At 45.7% G+C, this 12750-nt stretch overlaps 1 protein-coding gene and 1 pseudogene across 6 annotated transcripts in view; one reads left to right on the top strand and one right to left on the bottom strand.

Annotated features, from left to right (window-relative positions):
* TECPR2 (tectonin beta-propeller repeat containing 2) overlaps positions 1-12750 on the top strand; it is an 88131-nt gene that overhangs the window by 59500 nt on the left and 15881 nt on the right. For all 5 annotated transcript variants that reach the window (XM_084793470.1, XM_084793471.1, XM_084793474.1 and 2 more), the window contains exon 17: positions 9794-9942. In XM_084793470.1, coding sequence (XP_084649596.1) covers positions 9794-9942 — 149 coding nt within the window. The remainder of the gene's footprint in view (positions 1-9793; positions 9943-12750) is intronic.
* On the bottom strand, positions 8311-9399 carry LOC311604033 (large ribosomal subunit protein eL15-like; annotated as a pseudogene). Its single transcript has one exon. The product of its transcript is annotated as a large ribosomal subunit protein eL15-like (transcript).

Below are 12750 nucleotides of genomic sequence, written 5' to 3'. Positions count from 1 at the left end.
TCCCAGGCTCAGCGTGAGTGTGAACATCAGTAGAACTGTACAGTAAATAGACAGTGTTATGTACTGGTGATCAGTGTTTTGTGGACTTGAATAAGTGTTCAATGTATAATTCAATCACGTGAGAGAAGGAGTGGGGGAAGGGAGAAGGAACAGCTGCCTCCTACATCAACCTATACATATCACCACCCCTGTAAGGTATGTTTGCCCTGGTCACCTCGCCAAGCCAGTGACTCCTGGCATTGAGGTTTCTGCAGGCTGCTCCAGACATCAGGCCCTAAACTCGATCCCGTCTGCTGTGGAAGTTGGCCGTGTGTCACAGCTAGGGACATCCAGAGGAACTGTGGTTGTTTAAGCCTTGGGCTTCACACTCTGTCTCTCAGCTCAGCTGGTCATCTAGCTCTCCCAGGGCACTCGGCCAGCCAGCAAAGGCTGCAGCTAGTTGCGGCCTGGACGTGGGTACCAGTTGAGCCTGCTGCGTGGCCGGGGAGTTCTTGCATCTGTGCAGAGACTCACTGCCCTCAGCCTTTCTCCAACAGTCTCCACCGTGGAGAGCGACTACTCGTGTCTCTGAGAAAAACCTTGAGATCTAGGAAGGCCTCCCTCATCCAGCTGGGAATGAAGCTGATTTCCCCAGCTGGTTCCTCCATATGGTCACCCCACCAGTTATTGTCCCATCCCTGTGTCTCCAGCAAATCTGTCTAAATGTGGGTTGTCTCTCATTCTGTTGTGGAAGACTGCTGGACCTTTGGTTATAGCACTGACCTTAGGGCCAGTGAGGTATGCACGTGGACCACTTGACCTGCACCACCATATTGGTACTGAGCCCAGCCTCTCTTAAGTCTGTATCCTGCTCTTGCTTCCATTTGTTGTGTTATGTGGCTGATGCTAAAATAATAGACTCTTGGCACCATTTTTCTCAGCACCCTGAACAGTGTCCTAAGTCCAGCTGGTAGGTTTGATGTTGGTACAAGGGAATTAGGCAGGGCTCGGTGGAAAGGTGCCAGGTTCCCTTGTGCCGTCCAGAGCACGGAACAGCAGCCGGGGGCACGTGGCGTTCCTGTTCTGCATTCTCTCCAGATATGGTCTGTGTATGCAGAGGGGAAAGCAGGTGCCTCAAGAGATAATTTTAGCCAGGCATAGTGGCTTGTACCATTAATACCAGCACACAGAGAGTTCTAAGCAAGCCAACGCTACACAGTGAGACCATGTCTCAAAACAGAGTCAGAGAGAATCTGTGTAAAGTGTGTTATTTTTATGTGTATGGATGTTTGGCCTCATGTACGTCTGTGTACCACATGCATACATGGTTCCCAGCTAGAATTATAGAAGGTTATAGGTACTGGACATTGAACCGCTAGAAGAGCACCCAGTGCTTCTAATCACTGAGCCGTCCCTCCAGCCCTAAGGAATATTTTTAAACTGCTAATTAAGGCCAGCAGGATGGGTCAGGAAGTAAAGGTTCTTGACACCCTGTGTTTGATCCCTGGAACCCAGATGATGGAAGAAGAAACCAACTGCTGCTAATTGTCTTTGACGTCTATACATGAACCACACACATGTGCAAACACAAAAGAGACTGCGGATTTTGAGCCTAGAGAGCATAGTCAGCCTAGAGCCTTCTCACCTCCTCCCTAATCCTTTTCACCCCTGCAAACCACTGAGCCAAGTGCTGCTCTCATTGCTAAAATAGTGCCTGCTCCTGTGATTTGGGACACTGAGCCCTAGGATCATAAGTTCAAGGCCAGCCTAGACTACACAGATGTCAAAACAGAGCCATAACAGCCAGGAAAAGGATTAAATTAACGACATTTATTAAATTACTGTCTGTTGAACCCAGCTAAAGAGATAGGATATGGAATTTTACAGTGATTTATTACAATCCTGGTTTTTGGAAGAAAATGTGCATCATTTAGCAAAATTTTAAGATGCTCATAATATTTCATTTCCCATTGTTCATAAATATACCTGTCAGGCACTAGACCATTTAGCAAACTAATGCAATTTGTGGCTTAATTTATCTGGTCACAGCATGTAATGAAGACATATTCAGTGTCATCTTGTGCATTTAGGTAACAATTAACAAGATTATATCATGCAATAATTTATGTGGAGAAATATTTTATAATTTAGAAAACAACAAGCAAATGCTACTATTGTTCTATGTCGCATACTTAAAAAGGTTCTGCAGCAGGGTGTCATGGTGCAATCCTGGAATCCCAACTGAGGCAGAAAGGCTGCAAGTTTGAGGATGGGTTGTTCTGTTTATCACACTGACACACCTTTTAAAAAAGCAATTTTAAGAGAAAAATGTAAAAGGATTTCTCTTGGCAAAGCAAGTGAAATAGAGGTTGTCAAGCTGGGCTCCCCTTTAGTCACAGCCCCAGGCCTCAGCAGCTCCGAGTCCCCCAGGGACATAATGATGTAGCACTGCTCTGGGTGCTCTGCTCTGCAGCCGCACATCTTACTGCTGCAGGAGAAAAGAGCTGAGGAGAAAGTGAACTAACTTCATACTTTAGTTCAGAAGTGGCACAGCACTTTTGATCACTAGAACCTATCAGCTGATAACTCTGAAGGAATGTGGGGAAATCAGAGAAGGCTTTTAGAGGGAGCAGAGTCTGCTACCCCACCCTATGGAACAGAAATTGCTTTATCATAGACTTTCCACATGTAATGTCTAGGTGGATTCTAAGAACTCCATCTTTTTTGTTTGTTTGTTTTTGTTTTGTTTTTCTTTTCTTTCTTTCTTTTTTTTTTTCAAGACAGTTTCTCTGTGTAGCCTTGGCTGTCCTGGGCTCGCTTTGTAGACCAGGTTGGCCTCGAATTTACAGAGATCCACTTGCCTCTGCCTCCCGAGTGCTGGGATTAAAGGCGTGCGCCACCAACGCCCACCTTTAGGAACTCCATCTTAACTCGTTAGTAACACATCAAGAAGCCGGGCATGGTGGCACATCTTTAATCCCAGCACTTGGGGAGGCAAAGGCAGGCTGATCTCTGAGTTTGAGGCCAACCTGGTCTACAGATCAAGTTCCAGGGCAGGCAGGGCTGTTAAAGTGAGAAACCCTGTCTAAAAAAGACATCAAGGAAAGGAAAAATATATAGCTTACCTCAGAATAAGAGAAATTATCAGGCTTTGGACATGTACAAGGGAACACTATCATATCATCCCTTGGTATTCTGGCTAATTGGTCCTCTCTAGATACCACAGAGCAGAGATGCACAAGCCCCTTAGATAAAACATTGCAAGGTTTCCTTTCATCTGCATGCTTCCGGTGCACTCTAGATTATTTACAAAATCTAATGCAATGCAAGTGCCATGGGGAGAGTTTCCATACTGCGCCTGTGCATGCAGCTCAGGTTAGCACAGTGCAGCTTTTCTGTTTTGTTTTGTTGGTTTGTCTGTGTAGCCTCGGCTGTCCTGGACTCACTCTGTAGACCAGGCTGGCCTCAAACTCACAGCGATCTGCCTGCCTCTGCCTCCTGAGTGCTGGGAGTAAAGGCATCCGCCACCACACCCAGCACAGTGCAGCTTTTTAATGTATATATTTTTGTACAGTATGTACTGTGCTCACAGGTATGGGTACACATATGCAGGGCACATGCATGTGGGGAGCAGAAGTTGACACTAGGTATCTTCCTTGATCACTCTTACACATGGAAGCAGAGTCTTTTGCTTACACCCAGAGCCCACCATGCCTTCCTAGCATTTATGTGCTGGGCATCCATACTCCAGTTCTCATGCCTGCACCACAAGCTTTTTACCCTCTGACCTGTCTTCCCAGCACTGTTCTACTTTAATGTTTTCAATAGTCAGTTGAAACTATAGATGGGGAACCCAAGATACAAGGACAAGTGCAATAATTTTTGTGTAGCAAGGAATAGTTTTTTTAAAGAATAGGTAGCTATTTATTTTATGTATAAGTCCTCTACTTGCATGTACACCTGCAGGCCAGAAGGGGCACCAGATCTCATCGTAGATGCTTGTGAGCAGATAGTGCTCTTAACCTCTGAGCCATCTCTCTGGCCCAGGAATAAATAGTTAAGCTTATGTCATGAAGCCATACTTTCCACACGGCAGAACTGCTGGGTTTTTATGCAGTCACAGGGTTGTCAGTCCCGTTATGCCATGGACAACTGTATCCACCCAGGCCCCAGAATTGCCAGTTGGGCTAATGGCACCATCATTTTGCCATGCACACAGGTCAAAATGACTCATCAAAATTAGAATTTCTCATAAGAAAATGAAAGGTAAACCCTAGATGAGACTCAGAACAAACATATCTGGCCAGAAGACTTACATCTGGACCATGCAAAGAGCTCCCCTAGTTTTTGTCTGATCACAAGGCTGCTCAACTTTTATAATGCAATGAAGACTTACTGAGCAAGCATTCACAAAGGAACACATGTCATGTTATGTAGTTCTGGCTGGCCTGAAATTTGCTTTACACACCAAGTTAACCTCAAACTTGTGGCCATCCTTCTGTCTCTATTTCTAGAGCAGTAGATCTCAACCTACGGATCACAACCCCTTTGGACATTGGACAACTTACACAGGGGCTGCATATCAGATATTTACATGATTGATAACAGGAGCAAAATTACAGTTATAAAGTAGTAACAAAAATAATTTTATGGAGCTGGGCATGGTGATACATGTCTTTAGTCCCAGCACTTGGGAGGCAGAGGGAGACAGATTTTTAAGTTCGAGGCCAGCCTGGTCTACAGAGCTGATTCTAGGACAGCCAGGGATACACATAGAAACCTTGTCTAGAAAAACCAAATAATTCCCTATGAGGAACTTATTAGAGGATTGCAGCATTGGGAAGGTTGAGAAGCGAGGGTCTAGAGTGATGGGATTTTAGGTTTGCATCACCACACCTGGCTTGCATGAGTTCATTCCTGAGTGTTTGTTCAAAGGAGGCATACAGATGACCCATAAGCACAGTAAAAGCTTCTCAGTGTCATTCCTTAGCAGAGGATTTCAAATTACATTCATGACAAGATATGATTTAAATGGATGACATTCAAAAGGTACCCAGTGATGGGAGAAGCCTGTCCAGAGACAGTTCCCTCTGTCACTGTTGCCATAAGGATGCTCCAGCCAGAAGAGGGTGGCCTCCAGTGTCCTCCACTATGGCAAAAGGCCTGCCGGGATCCCAGTAGGGCCATGCTGTCAGTGCCAGTTCCCATCAGCACATCCAGAAGCTGATCAAACAGAGGCTGGCTATCCTCAGGCCTGTGACTTCATTCCATGGCTTGATGCTACAGAAACACCATGTTTTGCTCTAGGCATCTGGGCACAGGTATGTGGAGGAGTCCAGTGATATGCATGAGTGTTCCGGGTCCACTGGTGCTGGTGATTGCCACATACACCCCAGAAGCTCTTGGCCATGCCCAGACAGTGCAGCATGAGTGAGGAGTACCTTAAGGCCTATCTAGACTGTGGGAGCACACCTGGAGTCCTAGCACTTGGGAGAGTTGCAAGCAGGATCAGGAGTCCAAGGCCATCTCTTAACTACATAGTAAGTTGGAGGCCAGCTTTGCTTATATGAGACCCTATCTCAAAACAAAGGAAAAAAGGCTTTGTTTACGGAAGAAGAGACATCCTTCTCCTTTCTGTATGTGGCTATAGTAGTTATACAGATAAGTCAGTAGAATAAAAAGCTTTTATTAATCTTAAAAATCTGGTGGGGAAGCGGAGCCCTGCTTGCATGCATGAGTCCTACTTTCAGTCCCCAGCACAGCATAAACGGTGAGCTGGTGCATACTTGTAATGCTAGCACCAGAGACGAGGCAGGAGTATTAGAAGTTCAAGGACATCCTTGGATACATAGCAAGTGGAAGCCAGCCTGAAATACAAGAGACCCTATCTCGAAAAACCAAAAAACAGACAAACAAAAAGCCTCGTGAAAAGAACTTCTATTCGCCTGCTTCAATTGCCTCGGTCTGTTAATCTAGTCCTAGTCCTGGAAGCTTCTAGCCTCCATACAATCTAACCTAGGCCTAGACTGTTTTCAGCCTCTGAGACTCACTGCTGAGTAAGCTCACCCTTTCTTGTTCTGGTTCAACTCAGCTAGCTGTTCTGGCTCAAACTCCTCTCCCAACTGACTTATTCAGTCTGACTTTTCTCTACCCTGAATTGCTCTTGTTAGCCTCAAACTAACTCCAGCAGTCTTTTCTAATCTCTTGGCTCATTCTCATTCTCTGGCTCACTCAGTCTTCATCTGAGTTCTCTCCCTGTAACCAGTCTCTCTATTGCTGTAAAACTGGCCCCCCCACCGCCCTGCGCTCATGCGCTCTCTCTCTCTCTCTCTCTCTCTCTCTCTCTCTCTCTCTCTCTCTCTCTCTCTCTCTCGCTCTCTCACTCTCTCTCGCTCTCTCTTTCTCTCTGTATGTATGTGTTTGTCTATCTGTCTGTCTGTCTCTCTCTGCATTGCCCCCCCCCTTTTGTTTTGTTTTGTTTTTTCAAGACTGGGTTTTTCTGTATAGCCTTGGCTGTCCTGGAACTTACTCTGTAGACCAGGCTGGCCTTGAACTCACAGAGATCCTAGATTAAAGGCATGTTTGCATTTCAGCTGGATCACACAGACCTAGAAGTCTTTAGATATGATCTCTTGCCAGAGCAGCCATGTTCTAAATTAAAATTCCTCTACAAAACCTAAATGTTAATAAGGATAAAAGTGTGCACTGATAGTAGGCATATAAAATGGTACAAATTGGAGAAGCTAGCATTCTCTTTAAAAGTGATGCTGCCAGTCTTGATGGCCTAGTTATGACCCTGAACCATGTGGCAAAAGAAAAGAAAAAATTAACTTTTTTGTTTTGTTTTGGTTTGGCTTTTTGTTTTTTGAGACAGGGTTTCTCTGTGTGGCCTTAGCTGTCCTGGACTCACTTTGTAGACCACGCTGGCCTCAAACTCACAGCGATCGCCTGCCTCTGCCTCGTGAGTGCTGGGATTACAGGCATGCACCACTATGCCCAGCCTAAGAATCCACTCTTGTAAATTGTCCTCTGACTTACACACATATACACCTATGAATGTAGGGACTGAAGAGATGGCTCGGTGTCTCAGAGTCTGCTACTGTTTCGGAGGGCCATCTATGTCAGGCGGCTCATAAACACCTGTAACTCCTGCTCCAGGGATCTGATGCCTCTGTGACTCTTCTCTCTCTCTCTCTCTCTCTCTCTCTCTCTCTCTCTCTCTCTCTCTCTCTCTCTCTCTCCCCTCTTTCTCTCCCACCCCTTCTCTCTCTCAACTGAAACTACAATAAAAATAAGTACATTTGAGAAAAAAGTGTAAAGTAAGACATCTAACTTACGTCTTGACAATTCTACGATATATTTTTTATTCTAGAATAAATATAGGAGCTGGAGAGATGGCTTAGTGGCTAAAAGCATTGGCTGCTCTTCCAAAGCACCTGGGTTCAGCTCCCAACACCCACGTGGTGACTCACAACCGTCTGTCACTGTAGTTACAAGGGATCTACCTTCCTCTGCCTTCTTCACTGCACACACATGATACACTTACGTACATGCAGGCAAAACACTCATATACATAAAGTTAAAAATTTTTTTTTGTTTTTTTTCAAGACAGGGTTTCTCTGTGTAGCCTTTGCTGTCCATAAAAAATTTTTTTTAATCTTTGAAATAAAAGAAAAGTGATACATTTCTGTTCCCCTAACTCTCCCTTTGAGACTTGGTCAAATGTTCAGTCAGGGCAGCTTTAAAATCATAATCCAGCCCCTCAAGGTCTGGGCTTGCAGGTGTGCACTGTCAGGCCAGGCTTGCCGCCAAAAGAAGCATGTGCAAGAACGGCCATAGCAGGTTTACTTCAGTAGCGAAGCATGGAAATGTCCCAGATGTCCACCAGTAGGTAAGCAGAGAACCTAGCTGTGGCGTCTGCGTGCAGCGGAGTGATGCTCAACAGCACAGGCTGACTGCTGACTCGTGCGTGGACTTGTACCTGCATCAACTCCAAGAGACTGAACTAAGCTCCAGTGTAGAAGGCAGTTGGGGCCCTCTTTGGCTACACAGCAGGTTTGAGGGCACCTGAGGCTTCAAGCAGAGGCCATGGGCAGAGGGGCCTGAGGAAATTCCTAAGGAAACAAAATGTTCTGTATCTTAATAAGGTGTGGGTTGTTCTTGTAGATTAACTTGTCAAATCTGGACTTAAACTTGAACATTTATTGTTTATAATAAATATACTGGAAGTCAGAAGTAGCTGGCCTGGGTTCAAGTGTGCTGTCCATCTGTCTCTCTTTGCTTCCTGTGTTGGCCACCATCCTGCCATCCTCCACTGTGCTGCAAGGCTTGAAGTAAGCTGTGCGTGACCTGGCGAGAGCCTGTCTTAGAGTAGTTAGAGCACTTTTTAATTGCGAGACTATTATCAAATATAATTTCTTCATTGTTTTCTTGAGGTGCTTTGTCCAGGGCTCTGGGGCCAAGGCACACCCTCCAGCCCAGCTTCTTTTCTTTTTGACTCCTTCCATTTCATGCCCTCTTATGGCTAACTGCTAGTTTAATCAGCAAAGAGAAAGTGCAAAAAGTGAAGATTCTCACCAGGCAGTGTTGGCTCACGCCTTTAATCCCAGCATTCGGGAGGCAGAGGCAGGCGGATCTCTGAGTTCGAGGCCAGCCTGGTCAACACAGCGAGTCCAGGACAGCTAAGGCTGTTATACAGAGAAACCCTGTCTTGAAAAACAACAAAACAAAACAAAAGTGAAGATTCTCTAGATCTTTTTTTACTGTCTTAAATCGTTTATTGGGCATGCATTTTACAAACATTCCATGTGTTAGTGGTAACAGTGTGGCTGGAGAGTATTGTACCTTCTCTAGGCTGCACGGTGAGAGCCACCAATAGTGTGGTGGAACTTGTGGCCCTTTCCAAGGCCACAGCTCTTGCGGCCAGCAGATGTCAGCACATGTTCTCCGTGTTTGTGGACTGGTTTGGTGATCCACTGGGTGTCAGGATTTCTTCTGATAGCTTTATGGGATGGATCAATGAGGATAATCTCAGGAAAATTATATGTGGAATCTTCCCCAACCCAGTAGGAATTCAGGATTCTCAAAGCCCCACAGTGGCGTCCAGCTTTCTCCTCAGCAACAGACTGAAGGCTTCTTGCAAACTTTAGCTGGTTAACACCATGGTGGACGGGCTTTCTGTAAGTCGCACCCTTAGGATCTGGAAATTTGCAGCCACCACAGCGGACATGAATCCTGTAAATGATATAACCTTGTTTGGCCTTGTATCCCAGCCTTTGCGCCTTATCGGGCCAAGTGGGGCGGGAAGCCCTGTGCAGCACAGAGAGCTGTCGGTGTTGCCAGCAGTGAACCCTCAGAAGAAAGTGCATCACGTCGGACCTTCTTCCTTCACAGCTCCTGGATGTGTTTGTGTGCACCCATCTTGGCTCACCTGATGGCTGCCGCCAGAGGAAAGGAAGAAGCCTTTCTCCCACAATTCCTCTTGTTGATTCTCTAGATTTAATTTTAATTCTAGTAAATATGAGTCCCTTTCCCAAACACATCCAGAATTGACTAGCAAAGGTCACGTATTGGGTGAAGTTAATGGGGGTGTACTGTGCTTGATGGCATCATGCCTACCTAGCGAGCAGCTTACACTGGATGCTCTGGCAGATGAGACAGGCCTCCATACCTGAAGTGGAAGGACAACGCGATGATGCAAGCAGTGTGCAACTGCACAAGTAGCCTCCTGTCTTCCTTTGAAGTCAAGTTTATACACCAATTGAAAGATCAGTCGTTTGACAAAATAATTACAGTGTTTCCTGTTTCTCTGCAGGAACTGTCAGACTGAGCAGCTTGGCATGTGGAAAGCAGCATATCTGGGCCTGTGACTCCAGGGGTGGAGTTTACTTCCGTGTTGGAACCCAGCCTCTAAATCCCAGTCTGATGCTTCCAGCTTGGATCATGATTGAGCCGCCTGTCCAGGTGAGCAAAGCTAGCCTAAGAGAGCTTGCCTGTGGTAAGAGGGAAGTTATTAGGCTCCTCCCAGGGGCACATGGAGAGGTATGCCCTGTCAGCACTCTCAGTCACTTGACACTCCAAGCTGGGGAGTTGGTATTTGGCAAGTTTAGAGCTGATCAAGTTATTTGAGATTATCTGAGCCAGTGCACACTTTTCCACTCCTAAAATAAGAACATTTTGACTTGCCACCAAATGACATTATCTTTAAAAATAAATTAAACATTATTAAAAAATACAAAAAAAAAAGTAAAATTTGCATAAGGTGTTACCTGGAGATATATTATCAGTGGGATTTGTTGTTTCCCCTGACAATACTGGAGATTGAGCCTAAGGCCTCACAAATGCCAAGCAAGCTCTCTACCACCGAGCTGAGGCCGATGGCCTGGTATTAGTGTTCTGTGAGTGCCTTTCCTCATCTTAAGAACCTTTGTTTCCTGAGTGAGTGAAGCTTTGCCCGTCATGTGTGGGGGATTCAGGCCCAGCACTGCTGCATCCCAAAACCTACTTCCTGGCTTTCAGTTATAGTGTGTCCTGACACGGTTTTTTGCTAGTTGCTCCTGGAGACCTAAATAGGTTTGGTTCATGTGCTAGGTATATTTCTCTTAAACTTTACATGAGGAGAGCTGGCTTAGTGGTTAAGGGCACTAGCTGCTCTGCCAGAGGATCAGGGCTCAATTCCTAGCATCCTCATAGTGACTCACTAACCATCCTTAACTCCCGGTTAATTGGATTCGACATCCTCTTCTGGCCTCCTTAGCAGCAGGCACACATGTGGTGCGGTGTACATGCAGGCAAAACACTTTGTACTGAAAAACACAGAAGTAAAAGAAAAACTTAGGCTGGGCAATAGTAGCACAAACCTTTAATCCCAGCACTCAGGAGGCCGAGGCAGGCGGATCCTTCAAGGCCAGCCTGGTCTACACAGGGAAACCGTTTGGAAAAACAAAAACAAAACAAAACAACAAGCGAAACCTTTATATGAGAGGCTGTGGCATCTCCAGTGTTATTTGCTCAGGCTCCTGCTCATCCCTGCTTTGTAGCTTTATGGGAAAAGGTGTGGTTACCTCACATAGAAGGAACAGGGGCAGAAAGACATTCTTATGGCGGTGAGAGAAATTCTGGGTATCCTGCAGCTGTAGGGTTAAACAAGATGGACTCTTAATACCCACTCTGCATTCCCTCCACACGCAGTAGCACACTAGCCAGGGCATGCTGTGTCAGTGCAGTCCTGTAACACACGCTCTGCATTCCCTCCACACGCAGTAGCACACTAGCCAGGGCATGCTGTGTCAGTGCAGTCCGGACAGGAGCACTGGTCACCCACCACACTTGCTTGCCATCTAAGTGTAGGCAGTCACTGTCTTTGTTCTTGAAATCCCTGCTATTGCATGCAAGTGGACTCCTTTCCACATCAACATCAACACATTCCTTCTTCCCTGTTTTTGCACTCACGGTTTGACATTCTTTTTATAAACTAATAGCTCCTTCAGTGGAGACCACAGTTCATCCGTGCCTTGGTTGATAGTTATTTGGCTTGTTTCTGTTTTCTAGGCACTGTGAAGGCCCGATAAATATTTGTGTGCAAATCAGGGACACGTTTCAATTGCACCAGGTCCTCTCCTGGTCCTAGAATGGCTTGCTTTTTACAAACAGGACCTTCCTGCTTTCTGCCAACAGAATGTGAGGGTTTCAGTTTCTCTACATACTGGCCCCAAAATAATTTTTCCTAAATTTTTGTATCCTTAGTACATGTGAACTGGGTTGTGTTTGTTTTTGGTGAGGTCTTACTGGCTAGTCTGGAACTTGGTGTAAAGCAGACTTGCTCTGAGCTGCCCATTTCCTCCTCTTGGTTTCTGGGGCATCTTGTCACAGCAGTAGAACAAGTCTAGTGAACACAGCTGTGCTGTACTTCCATTCCTACACCTGATGGTCTGCCACCCTTCGTGTTGTTGTGTATGCTGTTAGAGTTGGTTTGCTGTGCTGTTGAGGATTTTGTCCATATTCCTGAGGACTATTATCTGTGACTTCCTGTTCCTGTCATGAGTTTGTGGTTTTTGTGTCAGGATAATGCTGACCTCCCAGTTGCATCTGGTGTAGGTAATGGAGGCATAGCTTGGTAGTAGAGCTGCCTGGTATGCAGTGGGCCCTGTGTTTAATCCCCTCACTGCTAGGGAAAAAAAGATGTCATTGTTGAACTACTCCTGCTTTGGAAGAGCTTATGAAGGGTTGGTGTTAAGTAGTTTTTAAACACTTGACAGAATTTATCAGGATAGTCATATTCGCCTAGGCTTGTCTTTTTGTGTATTTTGTTGTTGTTTGTTTGTTTGTTTGTGAGGCTCACTGTGTAGCCCTGGCTAGCCTGGTGCTCACTATGTAGACCACACTGCCCTCAAACTCAGAGATTCTCCTGCCTCTGCCTTTGAAATGCTGAGATTAAAGGAGTGGCCCACCACATTCAACTTGTTTTTTTAAGTCTATTTTATTTGTTTTGTTTTTTGTGTGTCTGTGTGGGTATATACTGTGCATGCCCACAGAGGTCACTAAGAGGCAGTAAATCTCCCAGTGCTCCAGTTGCAGGTGGTTGTGAGATGCCCGGTATGGGTGTTGAGGTGCAAACTCAGGTTCTGGGTGTGTCTTTATAAGGGGTTTCGCTTTTTATTTTACTTATTACTCTTGTGAGTGTGGACATGTGCATGCCATGGTGAGAGCAGAACAGCTTTCAGCTGTGGGTCTCTCCTTCCCCGTGAGCTCCAGCTGCGGAGCTCAGGTCAC

This window comes from Acomys minous (genome assembly GCF_964271855.1).
Source record: "Acomys minous genome assembly, chromosome: 8".
In the NCBI taxonomy this organism is placed as follows: Eukaryota; Metazoa; Chordata; class Mammalia; order Rodentia; family Muridae; genus Acomys; species Acomys minous.
This window is presented reverse-complemented; position numbering and strand designations above follow the sequence as displayed.